Source organism: Schistocerca nitens, chromosome 10 (genome assembly GCF_023898315.1).
Source record: "Schistocerca nitens isolate TAMUIC-IGC-003100 chromosome 10, iqSchNite1.1, whole genome shotgun sequence".
In the NCBI taxonomy this organism is placed as follows: Eukaryota; Metazoa; Arthropoda; class Insecta; order Orthoptera; family Acrididae; genus Schistocerca; species Schistocerca nitens.
In genome coordinates this window covers 132721664-132744015 of record NC_064623.1, presented here as the reverse complement: position 1 = coordinate 132744015, position 22352 = coordinate 132721664, and the positions used below count along the sequence as shown (strand labels likewise).

The 22352-nt window shown below is 37.3% G+C and overlaps 1 protein-coding gene across 1 annotated transcript in view; it reads left to right on the top strand.

The window, feature by feature from the left end:
* LOC126210392 (ankyrin-2-like) overlaps positions 1 to 22352 on the top strand; it is a 206142-nt gene that overhangs the window by 64163 nt on the left and 119627 nt on the right. Inside the window, exon 2 of the mRNA XM_049939622.1 lies at positions 19296 to 19435. Coding sequence (XP_049795579.1) covers positions 19298 to 19435 — 138 coding nt within the window. The 5' untranslated portion in view covers positions 19296 to 19297. The remainder of the gene's footprint in view (positions 1 to 19295; positions 19436 to 22352) is intronic.

Sequence of the window (22352 nt, the reverse complement as noted above, 5' to 3'; positions counted from 1 at the left end):
AGTAGCGTCGTGATATAATCGTGTAGCTGTCAAAGAAACCAAATGCTAAGTCATCTTTAATCCCACAGAAAGTACTTCAAAAAGGATGTATTTTCAAGCAAACCAAAATGTTGCATTAAAAAAAAGCAGATTATCTTTCTATAAACGGTTTTACATGTGAAATGTGGTGTAAACCTTTACTCTTCCTAGTACGCAGAGTTTCAACTTCAACGCAATTATCATGTGGTATACGTCGGATTCTGTAAGGTCCATTGTAAACTAGAAAGAATTTGTGACTCAAGTGTTTCTTCTTATGTGACAATGAATGAGCTTTAATGAGAACTTTCTGACCAATATACAATTTCTTTGCATTTGCTTCACCGTGTAGTTTTCTCCTTTTATCTGCTGCAGATTTTATATTTTTAAGAGCCAAATCAATTATGTCTTTGTGTCGAAGTTTACGTGTATTCGGGAAAGGTACAAGCTCTCTGATTCTGTTCGGTGGTTTTTCATTCTTCAGTACAAGAGTAGGTGGTAAAGCAGTGGAGTCATGAGGCATTTCGTTCAGCACGTTTTGAAATAAGTGTAAATATCTGTCCCAATGCTGATGCTTTCTGTGACAATAAAGTCTGCAAAGCTTATTGATTTCTTTCATAATCCGTTCGGAGGGGTTACAATGTGGTGAGTACAATGAAATAAAAACAGGTTTGATTTTATGGTTGCGAAGCATGCGAGACCAAACAGCAGATCTAAATTGCGGTCCGTTATCTGAAATGACTTTAGCAACGTGGCCAACTTCACGTAAGAAATTTTTAACAAAGGCGTTGGATACAGATCGTCCAGTGGCTTTACGTAACGGAGTGAAAGAAACAAATTTGGAAGTAAGTTCAACAGCGACTAGAACGTACGAAAATCCATTCGATGTTCTGACAAGGGGTCCCAATAGATCAACTGCAGCAAATTCTTTTAATTTAGAAGGAATAATAGGAAACAACGGAGCACGATGTGAGACAGTAGATGGTTTCGCCTTTTGACAAAGTTTACAAATAGACAAGACTCTTCGAATTCTCTTTTCCATATTGTTAAAATAACAAGTCGTTCGAAGAATATGATAACATTTTCGTGGACCAAAATGTGCGTAGCTGAAATGAATGTACCAAATGAGCTTATTAACAAAATCGTCAGGAATGCAAAGTACCCATAGCTTGTCATCAACAGTGCAGCGTTTGAACAGTATGTTGTTTCTAACCAGATAATAATGCCGAATCTGTGTGTGTGTCTTTTCATGCCATTTGCTTTTGATGTCTTTCCAAATCGGATCTTTATCTTGTTCATGAGCAATGTCCTTTAAAGATGTGGTGATGAAGTTTTCAAAGGCGACTTTCTGAATGTAAAGAATACTGAAATTTTTCTCGAGGTTGCCTTCTGTGTTACTTTTCTCAAGCCCAGCCGGTGCGCGTGACAGTGCGTCCGCAACAATGTTCTCCTTGCCGGGAATGTAGACTATTGTGAAGCGGAATTCTTGCAGAACAATGCCCAACGTTTTAACCTGCCATGATTTAATTTTGAGGACATAAGAAATTGTAATGCACGATGATCACTGTATACCTTTACGTGCTTACCAGAAAGAAAGAAACGGAATTTGTTAAATGCCCAAACGATAGCTAAAGCTTCTAATTCAGTAACGGAATAATTTTTTTCAGATTTTGTTAGCACTCGGCTAGCAAAAGCAATGGTTTTCTGAACAGTAGTGTCATTTTCTGTGGCTTCTTGAAATAAATGGGCACCAAGACCGACTTTAGAAGAATCCGTGCTAAGGCAGAAATCTTGTGACAGATCTGGATGAGCTAGAATTGGCGCGTTAAGTAGCGATTCTTTCAAAGAATTGAATTCCAACTGTGCTTGTTCGTCCCAGTTCCAAATAGTATTTTTTCCAGTGAGAGAACAAAGTTTTGGTGTAACAAGGATTTGCATATTCAGAAAACGACGGTAAAAATTTACGAGACCTAGAAAACTGCGGACTTGTCTTTTTGTGGATGGAACTGGAATGGCTCTGATTGCTTCTAACTTTTCAGGATCCGGCTGAATGCCTTCAGAAGAAATAATATGTCCCAAAAACCTCACCTTTGACCTACCGAATTCAGACTTTTCCAAGTTAACTGTAATTCCAGATTCTGCAAAAATACGTAACAAACTGTTGAGGATGCGATTATGTTGTTCCCATGAAGCTTCTGCTATTAGAATATCGTCCACATATAAGGTGATGTGACGTTTTAAGAACTCAGGTAATATGGAATTTAGCCCGCGAATGAATGCTGCTGAAGAAATGTTCAAACCAAAAGGAAGTTTCCGAAACTGATAACAAACGCCGAAACAAAGGAAAGCTGTGTATTTTCTACATTCTGGATGAAGTTCGATCTGATAAAAGCTGGATCTGAGATCAATGGAAGACAACACATTTACACCATTGAAATTTTGAAGAAGTTCTTCCAACGTTTGCGGCCTGTCTGTTTCAGGAATAATGATAGTATTAATTTGTCTCGAATCTAAGACAAGCCTGATTGATCCATTTTTCTTCTCAACAACATGTAATGGATTGTTGTATGAGCTTACTGCAGGCTCAATAATGCCCTCGTCAAGCATAGATTGTATTTCTGTTCTAACACGGTCCCTATAATGCGCCGGAATTACGTATGGTCTAACACAAAATTTAGTATGCTCACGAACACGAAATTGGTATTGAAATCCCTTGATTGTTCCTGTTTTATGAGTAAAAACTGTGGAATGTGCTTGTAAAATCTCAAAAAGGTCTTGCCTATCATTGTCATTACAATTCTCAATTGTTTGAATTTTATTCTGAATTAACTCATTAGTATCAAATGCGCCGTCGATATCACCCCTGTCAGTACTTGCAGAGTGATTGTTAGTGTCAAGTTCCGTCGAAAATTCCGAACTGTTGTCTAACAGGAGGTAAAGCCGATTAATTTCTTCGTCATGGTTTGAGAGCCAATCTTCAAAATTCAAAGCTACTGACTTACCTTCTTTTTCTAAACTTATTTCAGCATCGTGAAAGCTTAAGATTGCTTTGTATTTATTCAAAAAGTCTACTCCCAGTATAATTTCCGTCGACAATAATGGAACAATAAGAAAGTTCATAGAGAAGCTGTGGCTTTGACAAAAGAATTCTAAGTAGGTTTGTTGGCGTACATCTACACTTTTTCCAAAGATTGCACCTTGTAATTTAATCTTACGTAACGGAAGTGTGGGGCAATCGTTCGATATGTTGCATTTTCTAAAAGCTGTTTCACTAATTACTGAAATGGGACTGCCAGAGTCAAGTACTGCCGTAAATTTTACGTCATTTACTGTAATGTGAATCACAGGATATGCAATGTTGTTATGTTTTACGTCGTGTTCTTGGAGTAAGATGTCCCTAATGTCTTCCATTTTTACGTAATTACTTGCTACGGCAGCTGCGTCGTTAGTGTCACACGTGCGTTTCATGGCTGCCAGCTGTATGAGTCACTGCCTATTGTCTCTTTGTTGGCGCGCGTCATTATTGGGGTTTGGAGACCTAACTTCTACAAATTCACCATGACGAGACGGCCCTGCCCTGTTTAAATCCCGCCAGTTCTGATGCAATTCAGGTCTAGCGTTACGATCACATCGTCTGTCGTCATGTCGGTAGTTCCTGTAGTTTCTTGTTTGTCGGTCATGTGGTGGAGAATTTCTCCCTGAATCGTAACTGCGCGCTGAACTGTTGCGTCTGAAAGTATTCTGTCTCCCTTGATAATAATAGTTCTGGTTACCATATTGTCTGTTTCTCTGATTGTCTCTGTAATAGTCATTACCGCGGAGAGGTGATCTTTCCCTGTAATTATTACTACTCTGCCAACGGTTGTCATACGGGTGGTGTCTGTTTTGGTCGCGATTTACGTTGTAAGAATAGCCTTGTCGTATCCTGTTATTACTTCTTTCATCGCGGAATTGCGACGGATGTGACCTGTAATTGTTGTGTTCCTGGTTTCGCGTTCCGCGATTGTCAGTGTCAATTTCTAGTTCTTGTAACAGTCCCTGAAAAGCTTCAATGTCGTCTTTGCAACGTCCTGCTAAAATAATATGTCGTAAATGTTCAGGTAGTTTGATTAAGCAAATGCGGATGAGTTCTGAGGGGCTGTATGGGTTTGAAAGATACTGATTCTTGTGTAACATGTCTTCAAAATATTTCACAAGACTGGAAAATTCAGATTGTTCGAAATGTTTCATCATTATGATGCTATGTTTTACTCGGTCTTGTGTGGCTTGAGACCAATATGCTGAGAGGAAGGCATGGTAAAATTCTCCTTCACTATGACAATCGTGAATGACCGAACGCATTCTTACAGCTGGTTCATTCTCTAAATAGCCACACATAAATTCTAATCTGTGTTCTAATGACCAGTTGGGAGGAAAACAATGAGAGAATTGATGGAGCCACGCTTGTGGATGAATGTCGTTGGCAGAATTTTTAAACGTTTTGAATTTACGTGTAGTAATGAACAGCTTATAGTCAAAGTCATCATGTCGGCGAGTCGCATATCGGTCATTGTTACGTCGTTTCGGCGGTTCCATTTCAAAATTCGGTGCACCTTGCCAATTTCTTTCATAATTTCCGAAATGCGCTGTGTTATTATTTTGTGGCTGTTCCGTATTTCTATGTCTCTCTTCCTGTATTGGGGCGCGAGTGTCCTCTGAAATACGTAATTCTTGTATTACCTCTGTCAGCTGATCTTGTACTTCCCGGATTTCTCTTTGGTGTTGATTCAGATTTTGTTTCAGTTTCCTAATTTGTTCGCTCTCTTCTGTGTCATTAAAGACTACCGGTTTTGTGTCATTCAGATTTTCATCTACCTTCGTAGATAAATTAGTGAACTGATCCGAAAGTTCGGCTACTTTCTCTGATAGTGTACTTATTTCCTCAGTGTATTTTTCTGAACCAAGTTTCAGAGTATCTACTGTGTCCTTTAAATTTTCTTGAGTTTTTGCAAGTTGCGTAACCGAATCGGTAAATGCAACTGAGTCAATTTTAGCCGACAAGGTCTCATGATTTTCATGAACAATGGTTTGCAGTTCTTTTATAGCTGCTTCGTGATTCTGTAATGCATTTTCATGCCGCGAAAAAATAGGTTGAAAATGCTCACAAATTTGTGTTTTTACGTCATTACAGACTTTTTGACATTTCGATTCAATGTGATGTAACTCAGTAGTTAAATCTTCACGTGTTTGTTCAACCGTGGAGTCTAACTTTTGAAGCTGTTGCTGTGTTTGACTCTGATTTTGTTCCATTTGTTTCTGATTTTGTTCGATTGTGTCTAATTTTTCAAGCTTTTGTTGTGTTTGTCTCTGATGTTGTTCCATTTGTTGCATTAGCTGTAATAACAATGCATTAGTGTCTGGAATCTGTTCCTCTACGCTTTTCGGCAGTGCATTTGCACCGGCAACATTCACATTTTGACAAGCAGAAAATGTGTCTTGACTTATTTGAGAAAACGGTGAGGATCCAAAACCTGAATCTACAGTATTTGTGAGATCGTCTCGTGTCATTTCGGATTCCTGAGCCGCGCTATTGCCGACCGATCGATCGATAATGCTTCCCTGTTCTCTAATTGTTTCGCTGTCTACACCATTGTTTGCAACCCGCTCCATTTCCCTATGCACAATTACCAAATTACTACTTTGAACGTCTGTTAATTCATTACACAGTGGTGCTGGCAAACTACGCTCGTCGTCACTATTATTTCTCAGTTTGCTTTGGAGCCTAGTGTTACGTTTTTCACACGCCATTATTGTCACAGTATTTCACACGACAACACAGAAAAACACAATTTCAAGAGCAAAAATAAGAGAACACATTAACATAACACTGAAAATAATATCTAGTTAATTGCAGCTGCGAAATACTTGGTGCAAATCTACATGCATACCACAACTGTTTTATTGTACAACAATGAAAAACTGCAACTACAAAGGAGATTTTCTCTACAATTACGCGCTAGCAATAAACAAAAGCTACACTAATTACACAAACTACAAGGAAAAAATCAGAAGATTCCAGTGAGGTATCCTAGGCTAAGGGTCGACATATGAAACGTCCCCTTTAAATAATTTTACATGACTGTGCTTAAACTGACACACAATATTTTTTAGCGCAACGCAATCTGACTTTCAACACACAATATTTTGTTAGCGCAACGCAATCTGACTTTCAAAATTCTCTACAAGAGAATGGCCCTGACTAACATTAAACTATCTCTTTCACAAATCACTTACCTCACAAAAATCTTCGCTGCTCAAGCTACTGCAATACAGCGAGCGCCACTACTGCCAGCTAAATAAAAGATTCGAACTATGGAAGGCACTAACTACTCATAGGGATAGTTAGCAAATAAAAGATATTAATAGAGAACCAACAATGTATTTACCTTGATATCATGACAAATTACAAAACTCCGCCATCTCTCTCCCCACATCCACCACTGCTGGCGGCTCACCTCCAACTGCCCAGCGCTACGCGCTGTTCACAGCCAGCTGCCTAACACTACAATGGTTGAGTATTACAACAATGCAAAGCAGCCACAGACTGCACACGGCACAGCCGGTGATTTTCATACTGAGGTGGCGTTATCAATAAAAAAACCTAAACAGCCTACTTACATACAGGAGTGCTAGTTGTGAGAGCTTTGCAGGAGGGCTTCTGTAAAGTTTGGACAGTAGGAGACGAGGTACTGGCAGAAGTAAAGCTGTGAGAATGGGGCGTGAGTCGCGATTGGGTAACTCAGTTGGTAGAGCACTTGCCCGCGAAAGGCAAAGGTCCCGAGTTCGAGTCTCGGTCCGGAACACAGTTTTAATCTGCCAGGAAGTTACGTCCTAAGAATTCAATTAAAGATCATGTTAAACAAAAATACTGTCAATCTTTTGAAAAATTTGGTTGCACGGAAATGTTGCTAGTTAAATTCAACGGAATTCGTCAATGAGCCTGCCTTATTTTCTTTAGTTACGAAATCCAATATGCCTTCCATGGAAGATTTTCAAGATTGGGTTTATGAAGAAATTTCACCAGCCATTCGAAAACATGGAGAGTGTAAGATAGAGATTCACGTAAAACAGCTTTATGAAAGTCAAATAAATCATTTAAAGCAACTGAATAAAATTAAGGATATCTATATAGAAAAATTGGATGAAATGTATGGTAGAACTGTTGAATTCTGCGTGAAAGAAATGTGCAAATAAATACATTACTGCCCCATGTTGTTCCACAATTGAATGAGCAAAATTTAAGATCAATTTTTGTTGTTCTAAGATGAAGTAATTCTTGTTGTGAATACTATGATATTCGTACACAGTTTAGAAATGCACAAAGCAAATAGATATCAGAAATGTGCACCAAAACAGAATTGATTATGTGGCGAATTCAATAATTCATTCGAATGAATGAAACTTTAAGAATTGTTTGCTGTCGAAATTATTTCAATGCTTTGGATAACTATACACAAGAAAAATTGATTAATGAATCTTTGCCAAAATTGAGTAAAAAATAGGTGGGCTCTATGCTGTCCCTCCACAAAAATTCAACTATTTCGATGGTTGATTTTTCCGACCGTCATTATTTTCTGGAATTCTAGAAGGGAATAATTTCCCCTCTGCAAATCTTAAACTATTAAAAGTCAGCATGGCAATGTTTGCTGCTCTGATGCTGTGAACTGCATCTTTTCGTCCCCTCACAAAAATTCGTCTTTCAGTATGGAATTTCAGGGTTTTCGATACAGTACCCTGTAAAATTAAAAAGAATTTCGTGCTTTATTCATTTTTGGAGTTTCAGAGGATCTGAGCATATTCTCTGAGAAAATAAAGCGAATTAAAGGAACACCCCTTCTGCCGATTTAAAAAAAATGCAAAGGAGATTAAATATTTAATCTCTGGAATTCCATAGATAATCTGTGCACAAGAAATTTTCTGCTTTTGTTCGTAACAGAATTCCAGGGCCTATGAGCATTTACCCTGAAAATGCAGTCATGGCTGAAACAATTAAAAAGTATCTCATGCTTTATTCATGTTAGTAATTCCAGGTCGGAAAGATTTCCTGTCTGTAGATGCAGGAATTTCACAGGAATTTAATTATTAGTCGAAAACCAGTGGACGAACTTTATGACTGCTGAAATAAGAATGAGAAAAGCCAAAGCCTAGAGAGCAGGCTGAATTAATATAAGAACTGAAAATTTCAATAAAAATTGGTGGGGTCTATTCGGTCCCTCCACAAAAATTCAACTTTTTCAGTGATCGTTTTTTCCAATCGCTGAATTTTTATATCGTTTTTAAGGTATTCATCAACAATACAAAATTTCATCTCCATTGTGATTGCGTAAACAATTCGCACTTTCATCAGTTAATTGATTTATGAATGTGGAGATTATATCTCTCTCATCACCATCATGATCAGCATCGGGATAACATACAGATAGAATGAAAGTGTTAGTTTCCTCATTCGCACTATTTGGTACATTTATATGGAAACATTTTATGTAATGATTATAAAAATTGAAAGGGGTGGGAGGACTGGCAGTTCCCTCACAAAAATTAAACATTTTTGGTTGTTGAATTTTTATTCATTATGGAATTTCCGTGAAGAAATTTTTAAACCTCTTTACAATAGAGGTCTGACTTATAATGAAAATAGATCAATTTAAGGGGGGACTGGCTGTAGCCACACTAAGAGGCAATGAAAAATTCAACAAATATATAATAGTGGTCAATCACCAGCTATTACTTTACCTTTATTTACCCAACTGTTGTGTGAATTTCCAAATGCCAACCACTTAAGATAAACTTTATCTCCTTACTTTCTTAAAACTTTTTCAATGGGATCCACATCTGGATATTTCGTTTTCTGTAGCTCTTGCTCATAAATATTTCACCTCAATATATTTCAATTTATACGTCGCTGGATTAGAATGGATAACATCTTCAGTTTCAAACATTTCTGTCGACCAATTAGCAGGGTTTCCTTTTTCAAAGAGTCCTTTAAGTTTACTGATCCTCACTTTATCTCTTTTTATAAATTAGGCATAATGAACCCTACTTTATAGCTCTTTTCATTAACTTCTATTGCCCTCGTTTTTATAGTTCAATGAACTGTGTTATTGTATTCATCAACTACACTTTTAGCTAAGTAATTTCCTTGAAGTGCAAATCTCTTCCACATCATTTCTGTCGGTGTTCTCTGCAATCTTTCGACAACTGATGCTTTTAGTTCTGTAAAAGTATGATAGGGATTAATGTTGCATTTTTCATCAGTTCTTTAAAGTCTTTATTATATAATTCTTTTCCATATCTGTTTGCAAATTTTTTGGCTTATTTGATAGAATATTTATAGATGGACATAACTACTTCCTTACCTGTTTTATCCGGAATAGCCCAAGCAAATTTAGAAAAGACTTCAATAACAGTCAATAACTATTCATATCCTTTGTTTATTTTCTAAATTCCTTTCAACTTGATGGAATCGATTTCGACCAGATTGGCTTGCCATAGTTCATCAGTACTGACAGAAATTTTAAAGGGAAGAAATGTCTTTATAAAATTTTTTCTCATTGGCTTATGTTGTTCATGTATAATTTGTTCACGAATATGTTTTATACCTTAGCCTACCAAATTTATTTAGTGAATTTACTTTTCTTCTTTTTACAAATTGTACGAAGACTTTCAATTCTTTGTCTTCCATTGCTTGTGATAACTCAGTGAGGTTCATGAGTATTGGTAAATCTTTTACACTTCGACCATTTACATAGATAAAAATTTAATAAAGTTTAAATTAATCTAACAACCTCAATACTTCTAGATCTTTGTCAACTTTCTTGTCTAAGATTTTATTAACTTACAAATATAATGTAAGTCACTTGAATCTAAAGCATGAAGGAGACTTGTTTTCGTTTTGCTTATTTCTTTATTATGATGTCCCATGATACCATCAAAAATACCATTTCTTTACCTTCAATCTGAGAGAATCTTATTGTGTTCGTTTTTTTGACAAGATTTTTTAATTCTTCTTCATTGGCATAATTACTGAATTGTGTTAGAACATTGTATAGTCAATTTTGTAACAATTTATTTCTAAACATTGTTTAGTAACAAAATCATAACCATTTACTGGATCATTATATCTATGATTCTTCGACCTTTAAGATCAATATAACCTTTAGTTGCTTTAAAGTTTTTTAATTCTTTCCAAAACTGTGATTGCATTATTAAATTTTGGATTTATTTTTGATTGAAAGCCTTCAAATTTTGGTCTGATGACTGAAAATTCTTAATGAGTAAATATTATTAAACTTATAATAAACAAACACAAATAACCACAAATAAATTCATCAAAATTTTGTATTCTCTCACTATTTTAGTACAAATCTTTTTCTCCAAATAGTTAATGAACTTTTGGGAATATTTCCCCCACATGAATAAAAAACGAATTTTTTGTTCATATTCTTATAATAGCAAATCCAATAGGTGCCATCATGGTCACAAATTTCTAAATGAATTATTCTACATTCAATTTTAATGGTTTATTTGGCAATTCATCAATCGTATATATACCTCAAAAGTATTTAATTTTTAATTGTTTAACTAGTTTTCCTATGTTAAAGTTAGATAAAGGATTATTAAAATTTTCGATAATTTTTTGGATATTTCTTTTTTTGATCAAGCTCCTGCTTTCTTTTCCATTTCCAAATTAGGTCTTTTTTGTTCCTCTACCTCTTTATCAGCTTTCTTCTTGTCTATGACTGCACTTGCGATTGCTGCAGATTTGCCACCATGTGTGCTAATTGTTACAAGAGAAGGTAAAACTGCTAATAGTAAAGGAAGAAAACCACCTTTCTGTTTTGTTTATTTCCTGTTCGTTAGATATTCTACGATTTTTTCACAACTGGAATACTTAATATATTAAGCAAATTTCGACCTGTTTTTTCTCTTTCTTTAAAAGTGGCTCAATAACATTTAATTGTTTAATATTAAAATTAGGTTTAATCGGTTTTTTCTTACTTTTTGCCACTAGGTAGCGAAATACAATCGATAGAAAAGTTGATTGTTCGTACAGATACAAAATTTAATAAAGAATGAACTCCCCAACCATTGTCATCCACGCCTAAGTTGGCGACAGCTGAAACATTCATTGGAATGATCCCCATTCCTTATTTTCGTTTTCTGTACATTATTCCTCTAACTCCAGCTGCAGCTATTTTTCGCCAGTTAAAGTATCACTTGCATAATTATTTCTTTTGTAGGTAATTGAAGTTATTTATCTGCTTGGTATCTTTTTCCTAAATCTTTATTATACTGTGTTTTTTACATGTGTCATTTAGTGGAGTAATTCCTTGATCTCCCCTAGCTAATCTTTCTACTAATTTGGTTCCTGGCCCGCAGTACACACAGCCTGGAAGATGAATTTCAAATGGTAATTTGTTAATCAATGTGTTTACTAATCCTTTTCTATATTTTTCACTTTTCAAAAATGTGTGTGGTAAATTATTAAAAAATCAAACCAAATGTGGAATACCTTTCAGATTATGGATTATGAAATCTTTAACTGTATTGGTTAACATATGTGTTATTCCAATTTTCTAATTGTGATAATTTTTATTTCCTGTGTGTTCTTCACCATGAATAACTGCTCATCTACCTATTAATTGATGGATGTCATCCAACCAAGCATACTCAATTGGTTTTTCTGTATATTTTTTAAATACACCTTCACCACTTTTTTCATCTGTATCTGAATGTGGTAAGTTTTTGGAAAGATAAATATCGACAATTTCTTTTATCAAATATTTGTGTTCATTAACTTTATTCGATTTTATTTCGTTTGGATTATTATCAGAATATAATGCTCCTGAATGAATCAATATATATATATGAATAATTTGACAAATCTGAACTAGTAAATAATGTATTAATATCATCCTCAGTTACTTGTTTTCTAGATAAAAGATTAATTATTCAGTCTGTACCTTCATATGTCCTATCACCAATAGTTGATTTATCTCCATCAAATTTTACTGGTAACTGACCAATGTATTTAAATGAACTAAAAGATCTTATTCATAAAACTTTATCTTCACAATGATTAATATATTCTAACAATTTTTCAGTTATATTTGTCTTTTAAAATTTTATCTTTTTTTCTTTCTCTCTCTTCTCCGTAGTTCATTAATAAATCATGTATTTCTGATTCACATAAAGTATTGCCAAACTGTGGTTTTTCGCATTAATTGGTGGTACATCATTAAATACTTCTTAACTGATAATGAGAATAAGGAACCATTTGCTTTTCAACTTCTCTTACAAAACATTATCACCTAACCCATCGATCCCTTGTTTAACTTGTTCTCAATGGCATCGAAAAATGGTTGATCATCTTATTTAAATTTTTTGTACTCAGCTCTTGGTCGCTTTTTTCATTTTTAAACTCTTCTTTTGATTGTTCCTTTCATATTTCGTCTGTTTTTTTAAAACCTGCGTATCATATTTTGCAAACATTTAATAAAGAAGAAAAACATCAGTGTTTAGAAAAAATTAGAAAGATAACGCTTTCTCATTATACACTTTTCGAAATACTAGCAACCACATGTATACAGACCATTTGTAGTTTCATCATCAGACCAAGGACAATTAGTGTAATGTTCATTAATTTTTTTCTAAATTTTCATATTCTGCTATGTAATCAAGAGTGTCTTTAAATTCGCTTTTATGTTCTGTCAAATACCATCAACATGATCTAACATACGTGCAATGTCATTTCTTAAGCTGTCCGTCTATATAGAATAAAAATTTAATAAATGCTGTATTTTATTTCTTCCCATCATTCAGTTTTCTTGTCATATCTATTGTAATAAAACCAAACTTTTCATTCCAACATTTACTACATATTTCTTTAAATTCATCAAACTTCGAAATCACCTCCAACAAAGTCATCGTAAATGTGATTTAAATTAGTGTCATCATGTCTAAAGATATTAAAAAAAAGTTTGAGCCAAATAAAAGCGATCTATTCCTTTATGTCTTCCCCCTTGTGAAATGTTCTTAAACTATATCTTGATTTTCTAGAATGATGTCATCAAAAATAACAACTGAATTATCTTGACATTGATATAATAGAATTATTTCTTCACTGTTTTCAATAAAAGTGGCGACTACTCTTTAATTTTTTCTCATCTTCTTATAAATTACGAATATTTTGGTTGATTGAACCTTTTAGAATAAATGTACCAAAGACTGATTCTATTCCAGTTTAACCATCCTGGCACAAGAATATAAGTGTCAATCACTAATGTAGTTTTTCCACAACCACTTGGTCCTATTATTGCACATCAAATCGAAATTAATAAAAGTTTACCAAGTTTATTTTTTAATTTTTTCTGGAATTCTTATTTTTGGTTCCCAATCAGTTTTCGTTTAATTAAATAAGTTTTTAATAATAAATGAGTAGGTTATTTCAATTGAGTGGTAAGTAATTTGTTCTAAAAAAAAAAAAGATTGACTGTACCTTTACGAGACAGCTTTAGTAATATTATACTGGTTGGTTTTTATTCAACTTTTCTATTACATCAAAAATGATTATTTTTATGGAGAAACAATAGAATTTCCAATGGGTCAGTATTGTCTGAAAAACTTGGAAAAATTTATTCATTCGAAAAAGCCTAATATTCAGATTAAAGCAGATGAAATTCTAAATAGTCATTGACAGTGATATAAAATTGTGTATAGATATAAAAGATAGTATTGGAAGTGTGCTTGGTTTTAGTAACCAGGTTGCTGAGGCTAATAAACGACAGTTGCTAACAATGTTCCTAAAATTATTCCATTTGAATTAATAAATACAAATTTTAATTTGGCTCATGGTATGTTTGTGAAACATTATGAGAATTTTCATCCAGAAACTAATATTATTGCTTCATTCAAACGTAATGCAGAATTTGGCAGACCAATCATTCATGAGCTGCATTATCTGTAAATATTCCAGTTTTTTATCCAATTTAAGATTTAGAAATTACTATAACAGATGAAAATGAAAATTTGATTGATTTTAATGGTGATTGTGTAACAGTTATTTTAAAAAATCTTAATTTTTTTTACTCTTAAATAAATTATGAACAAAGTCGAGAGTTTGAGATTTTTGGGTTCATCTTAATCAGGCACAATTATGCATGAACTTCAGTATTACTGGAACTGATGGTACAGATTATCCAACTTATGATGGAAAATCGACAAAAAAATTAATGATAATTATTTAGCAAAACTGTTTGATGTTATCACCATAAAGAAAGGAAACAATATTTTGTCTAGAATACAATTTCCATTTATTTCTTCATTAGCTCTTATTCGATTGACTTCGACTCCAGCCAATGTCCTAACCATGGAAGGATATGTTCTTAGTAACAGAATGATAAAATGTAAGAAAGATGAAGTGCTTTATCCATTACAGTTATTTGGCGGATTTCTTAATGATTATAAAGAAACAATGTGTGAAAGAGAGTTAACAGCAATTTTTACATGGTAATCAAGTGCTGGACATTGTATTTTTCACTGGGCAGATCCTACCCAAGCTGCAGTTGAAGAAACACTTCCAAATGAGGGTAAAATTGTCGTAGAATCGATAGAAATTTGTGTTTTGTGGTTAAATTTGAACCAGAATATTCACTTGAATTAGAACTAGATAGACTAAAATTCCCATATATTTCTTTGAACAACAAACTGTAGAGATTTCTAGATTGTATATTATAAATTTCTGGATTAGATATTGCAAATTTCTATAACTCTGCAGTATTTGATATGCCTTATTTCATCTTCGTTGTTTTCCAGACAAAAAGGAAAAATAATCAGTTAGTTGACTCTTCCTTATTGGGTCATGTTAAATTACAGATCTATATTAAAAATGGAAGAAACGAAGTTTTTCCTCAAGTAATGTGTGATCTAGATCCATCAAATAATTATCTAGAAACATATGATGCTTTCCTAGATTTTGAAAGAGCTAAAAAATTGAATGGTGCTGTTAATGTGGAAGCATGACTGTTAGCTACACAGGAAACAACAATGAAATTAGTTGCCAATTTGAATTACAAAATTCCGAAAAACGCAATTGCATATTTAGTAATGTATGGTGAGAAAAATTTGACATACGATTCATAACACAGAATTTTGGCAGAAAATTTTTAATTTTTACTTCTTTATAAACAGTGTTAGCGGCAGCTAAACCATTCTTTGACTGCTCACGTCAGCGTTTTGAATTTTGTAAAATTGGTTAATATTTCGTGAGTTATTAGCGAAAAATCGAAGTATCACGAAGTATCGGCAGCCTCTGACCGCTGCATGCGCGAGAAATTGCGTAACTCTTATCCGTATGAGGTCGCTAAATCCAATAGCCGCTAGAGGAAACAGCATCCTGTTGTAGAGCAGCCGGTGCGGCCTTCAGATAACTAGCTCCACCTCCTTATCTCTGTCACTGTCGATCTCAGCTACACCTGTCGTGCAGCAGTTGAGAAAACTGTCAGTAGATGCCTCTAACTGCGGAAAATTAATATTACGATGATTTTGCTATTTCTAAACCGATTGTGATGATTTATACTTTCAAATGAAGCTGACACAATCTAAGACTGCTTCAGCATTCGCTGAATTAAACAGTTTCCTATAGTTTCTAAGTGATTAAAATCGACTTTAGTGATCATTATATGTTTCGAAATTTTTTTGCTCTCGTACCAACTTTGTCACTCAAATACCAAGTACATATACAATCTTCAAGCCTTTTTATTCTGTCAAGTCTCTTAACGAAGTATGTAGACAGAAGGATACTGGCCATTATCTCAAGGAGACATTTTCTGTCCTCATTTCTGTATGACTTATCGCCATCGAGGAAGGCTTAAGGCCTGCCTGTTGGTGAGATGGCATGTTTCAGCCCGAAATAATGGAGCACTCTGTTAACTCAGAGGCATTTCTCTGTGATGGGCTGACATACAGAAGACAGTGATCACTGTGTGAAAATGTTCGATAGGAGATGTTTTGCACTTTTTTCTTACATTCACCTCTGGAATGAAAGAACAAAATTTTTATTGATTTAATTTTCTTTTGTGGGTGGGTTTGGTTTGCACACTAAGTTACCCCTGAGTGCGCTAACATACCCACTTACTACTGCCGCTGACGGCAGTAGTTCCGATGATGTGATGTCATAAACATTGAGCTGGGTGAAAATGAAACTGCAGAGTGAAAATCGCTGGAGATAAAGGCGAAATGTGTGTACAAATTGTATGAAATTCGTTAAATATATGTGAAATATGTGACATGTGGGAAAAGTTATTGGTAAAAAACCTCCTCCAATGGTGGCTCGATCGATTTCAACCATACACGGTACACAAATTAATTAAAGTCTGGAAAGAAATACTTTGAGGGTAAGAAAAACAACCTTCTATTGGGGTGCAAGTGGCAATGTGGAGAAAGGAAGTGGAGAGGAAACGCGGACGAACAGACTGGGGGATGATGGACACAGATATGAAGAAACAGAAGGAAATTTACAGAGGGAGGAAAGAGGACGAGATTGTCAGAGAAAGGAATGAGGAAGAGATGAACAAAGAGTTGTGGGGGAGGGGGATGAGATGCTCAGAAAGAGGGGCAGGAGGAAATGGAGAAAGGAAAGAGGCGAGAGATGGAGAAAGGGGGAAAAGATGGACAAGAGGTGGGAGGAGTAGGTGGACTGAGAGGGAGGAGGAGGAGATGGGCAGAGAGAGCAGTAGAAGGAGATGGACAGAGATAGGGGGCGGAGTAGGAGGACAGGAGGAGGCAGAACGAAGGTATGGACTAATAGAATTGTAATAGGTACAGACCTGGGGCCTCCAGGTTCTCCACTAGGTATATCATGATAAAATTGAAGATAAATGTATCAGATCCTAGGGCCACTAATACAAAAGTACAAAGTCTATATCATAATCAGGGACTGTCACTAAAAGGATCCGAAGGTTCATTGAGCGGTCAACAATGCATTCTTGACTTGCTCCTCTTGGTGACTACATTTTAATAGTCCGTCTTGTATCAGTATCCACTTTTATGCCGTTTCCACTTTTGTACCGTTAAGCTTGACCGTGTGTGTGCAAATGTGAGGAAGGATGAGAGAGAACGAATGTTATCTTATGTAGCACCCCTTGCTGTAATGGTTTAGGCGTCGATAGCCACGATGTTGAACCCGCTACACAACAACAACAAAATCAAAAACAACAGCAGCCGAAGGATCACGCTAATAGCACGAAAAATAACATTTCGCGTACAAACAGTGAAAGCGTACTCTGGAGCGGAGTTAGACTTTTCGTCCAGCATGTAAAAATGTGTATCGCACAGTTACACATTATTCCGTCTCCACAAACGTACCTGAAAGCACAAAAAATTTAAGGTAGGAGCAGCATAACAGATGGTGTCAAACGGTAACACAGAATACTCGTCACAACTCAATTTAACATAACGACCGTAACACAGTGGTCCAACGTACAGATAAACAATAGAAATCGCTTAACCGACGTTAGACACCTGCTAGTGACCATCGAAGTTTATGATATTAGGTCACATGACGAGCATCACAAAGCCAATCATTTCTGCAAATCATACGACAAAAGCATCGGAGATATCCCTAGCGACACTGCCGCTAGTCACTATGGTCCAAATAAAAAATGCGACTAGAAAAACTGAGAATACTACATGGAAGCGCCGAAGAAACTATTTTAGACATGCGTATTCAAATACAGAGACATGTAAACAGGCAAAATACGGAAATGTGGTCGGCAACGCCTATACAACACAACAAGTGACTGTTGCAGTTGTTAGATCGGTTACTGCTGCTGCAATGACATGTTCTCAAGATTTAAGTGAGTACGAACGTGGTGTTACAGTCGGCGCACGAGCGATGGGACATAGCATCTCCGAGGTAGTGATGGAGTGGGGATTTTCCCTTACGACCATTTCACGTGTGTACCGCGAATAATTTGAATCTGGTAAAACATGAAAACTCCGACATCGCTGCGGCCGGGAAGAGATCCTGCAATAACGGGACTAACGACGACTGAAGAGAAACTTTCAACGTGACAGAAGTGCAACTCTTCCCCAAATCGTCACAGATTTCAATGCTGGGCCATCAGCAAGTGTCAGTGTGCGGAACATTCAACGAAAAATCATCGATATGGGCTTCTGGAGTCGGAGGACCACTCCTGTACCCTTGATGACTGCACGATACAAAGCTTTACACCTAGCCTTGGCCCGTCAATACCGACATTGGACTGTTCATGACTGGAATATGTTGCCTGGTCGGCCGAGTCTCGTTTCAGATCGTATCGAGTGGATGCACGTGTATGGGAATAGAGACAAGCTCACGGATCCATGGACCCTGCATGTCAGCGGGGGACTGTTGAAGCTGCTGGAGGCTCTGTAATGTTGTGGGGCGCGTGCAGTTGGAGTAGTATGGGACGCCTGATACGTCTAGATACGACTCTGACATGTGTCACATACGTAAGCATTCAGTCTGATTATCTGCATCGATTCACGTTCATTGTGCATTCCGACGGACTTGAATAATTCCAGTAGGAGAATGTGACACCTTACACATCCAGAATTTACACAGAGTGGCTCCAAGAACACTCTTCTGAGTTTAAACACTTCCGCTGGCCACCCAACTCCCCAGACACGAACATTTTTGAGGATATCTGGGATGTCTTGCAACGTGCTGTTCTGATGAGACCAGGACCCCCTCGTATTCTTTACGGATTTGTGGACAGCCCTGCAGAAAAAATGGTTCAAATGGCTCTGAGCACTATGGGACTTAACATCTGTGGTCGTCAGTCCCCTAGAACTTAGAACTACTTAAACCTAACTAACCTAAGGACATCACACACATCCATGCCCGAGGCAGGATTCGAACCTGCTACCGTAGCAGTCGCGCGGTTCCGGACTGCGCGCCTAGAACCGCTAGACCACCGCGGCCGGCAGCCCTGCAGAATTCAGGATGTCAGTTCCCTCCAGAACTACTTCAGACTCGAGTCCGTGCCACGTCGTGTTGCGACACTTCTGCGTGCTCATTAGGCAGGTGTACTTGTTTCTTCGGCATTTCAATGTATTTTAAGTTAAACCATTTTACTGGATACAGCGTCGAAGAATGGACGAAAGATGGCGAGTGATATAAACACGTGATCGGCATCTGAAACGTTGAGAGTCGGTTCGCTTTATTTACACACGTTTCACGTGGACATGGCCTGTTGCAGGGATGTGGGCTGTGGCGCTGGTTGCGGCCTTCGCCGCTGTGGGCTTGAGCGGGTGCCTGGCCGCCGGCCACCTATCATGCGACTGCCGCCTGTGGCACCTGCGGGACACCTCCGTCGCCATCCACTGCACCAGAGGACAGGTGCGTATCTCCACATGGAACGCGTTCGTCAGTTTAAGCCGTTCGTGTAGAGACAGTCCACTGAAATCGAATCTGAATGTCAAGCGATGCCTGTCAAATGTTTCGTTCCACCTACTTCCAACATCTACAGTGTGTTTCGGAAGATTTTTTCTAGTTCACTAGACTACACCACCACAAGAACGAAGTTAGAAACTTGTACATTTTATCTTACGTACAAGACTACAAAATTTTTAGTTACAAAACAACCAATGATTATACTACCATGTTGAATCTCTTGTAATTGCCTTTCGAATCGAAAACACTTTTCACATTAACTGCTGTTGCTATGTGGCATCAGACTTCACTCAAAGTTCTTTGAATGGGAGGCAAATACACTGGTTCTACCAGAACCTCACCCTCTCTGCTCATTTCCCTCCACCAACCCTCAACCCCCCCCCGCCCCCCAGAATATTCACATACTTTTTCTAAAACCTTACCACACTCATTAGAATCTGAGACAACATATACTCTCCGTACTCTATCCGAACAGGCCTTGGAAGGCCCAATGGTAGCGTCCAGCCGCCGTGTCATCCTCACACCACAGGCGTCACTGGATGTGGATAGGGAGGGCCATGTGATCAGCACACTGCTCTCCCGGCCGTATGTCAGTTTCCGAGACCAGAGCCGCTACTTCTCAGTCAAGTAGCTCCTCGCAAGGGCTGAGTGCACTCCGCGTGCCAAGAGCGCTCGGTACACCGGATGGTCTCCCATCCAAGTACTAGACTAGCCCGACAGCGCTTAACTTCGGTGATCTGACGGGAAACGGTGTCACCACTGTGGAGAGGCCGTTGTCAAGACAACAAATACCTATAACGATATCACATAGATCAGTCACTAAACCTTAGTTGAATAAAACGTTTTGTGCGTAAGGGATTTCACAATAATATGTGACATCCATAGTCATATCATAACTCGAAATATTATTGCTGGCTATATGGTTTATCTACCACCTGTCACCGCTTGGCGAATGGTTTCGAATAAACTGGTTAACGAACTAACCAATTAGAAAAACCCCGATCAACAGTGGCAAGCACTCTATGAAAACATCAACAGCGTCTCACTTCACTCTTATTATCTAGCGCTTGGTGATATTCAGTTTCTAAGGTATTCGAGGAAAATTAATAATAGACGTCTGAACTTTCAAATCCAGCACCTGTACCTAATGCTAACTAGGCAAAGCTTTCGTCTCTAACCGAGACACTAATTGCTCTGTAACCACAAATAAGCATCAAATATCTTTTTTTTCTAGTATCAGTTAAAAAGCCTCAGTATGAAATTACGTGGCTAGATTTTTTTTAACTCGACCGGTACTACTGTCCATCACGAAAGATGTTGATGGCTCTCATTACCAACTAAGAAACTGTTCGCAAGTTCAGACTTCAAATAATGTGATGTACGGTTTCGTGACCGACATGATTAGAAATAAATCCGACATGATTAGAAATGAATCGTACTTCTATGTAAGCACATTAAAGTGTTAGATATAACAATTTTTTTTTTTTTTTTTTACACTGGAGATGCCGAGACGAAGAATTTGTGCCCACTGGGATTAGAATCCGGCAGTTACCGCCGTTTCTTTTTGCAGCCACAAATAGACGTTAAATTTCCTTCACGTGCCTTTCACCAGTACAGAGATGTGCGCGTGTTTGAAATAGAAACAACTTGACGGTAAGTACTATTATGACTTAAGAGTTGAACCTCACACGTATCTTCGTCGTAGACTACTCAAAAAGAGACTGTAACTATCGATTTCCTCCTGTAGCTGGGACCGACATGTTTGTACTGTAAACGATGTGACGGAAATCACAGAGTTACATAGGCTGACCGGCACCTATCTTTATTGCTGATAACGCACGGTGGCGCGTTAAAAATTAAATTTTTTTTCACCAGAAGTCAGCCGTGCACTTGTTAGAGCTTGAAGTGACACAAAGTTTTTGTGCTAGAAGAGGATTCGAACCCAGAGATGCGACTTTAGTGGAGACCTTGAGGTGTTCGGAATTTAACGAAACAACGAAATGATGGCTCTGTATCGTTATAAACGGGTCAAATCCCATGGAAAGACAGATTCCAGTTCGAATCCCATTCCAGCATAAATATAATCGACATATCAAGTTCAGGTAAAGTAAGAAATAAGCTCCCTGTTACTTTACCCACTGGCATTGGCTGCTTGAACAAAATGAAGTTTCTTGTGTAAGAAAGTTTGCTCATGAGTCAGTTTCTACTTGTGATGATTTACACATTTTACATTGGTAAACCTATACCGACGTTTCTGTGGTATGGATATCACATTTAATATGGACCTGCAACCAGGTGAAGAGGTCTCTTACAGACTGCCATCTGGTCCTGATAACCGATTGTTTCAGGCCATTGCAGAACCTCCGCGCTCCCCCCCTCCCCACTCACACTATTATCTGAGTGTAGTTCTCTGTTTTAGCTATGGTGAAGATATATTGAAAACAAGGCTTATCATTGGTAACTGAACGAAATTGGTTATTTCAATCCTTGAACGGTTCGACATGTGTGAAATCAATGAAAAAGCCGGCAGACCATTAAAGTGGCAGGAATGAAACAAGACAGGGAACAACGCGATAACGAGCGGATACTGGCCGCCTGGCCGACACGCTGTAGCACGTGCGCAACACGTGGGAACGACAGACGGTGGAGGTGGAGCGACAGAATAACACGTGCAGTGAATAAACTAAGGTGTAAAACTGAGGCGTAGAGAATCCAGAACGAAGACGGAGAGTATAATACAATAGCACAGAGAAACCACTACTGCCAGTGGATCCAGCGACGCCAACCGCTGAAACTCAGAAGTCCCAACCGAGTACTTAAAATATACCTTTTGCTTATAAAGTGTCTCATGTTAAAGAAAAAC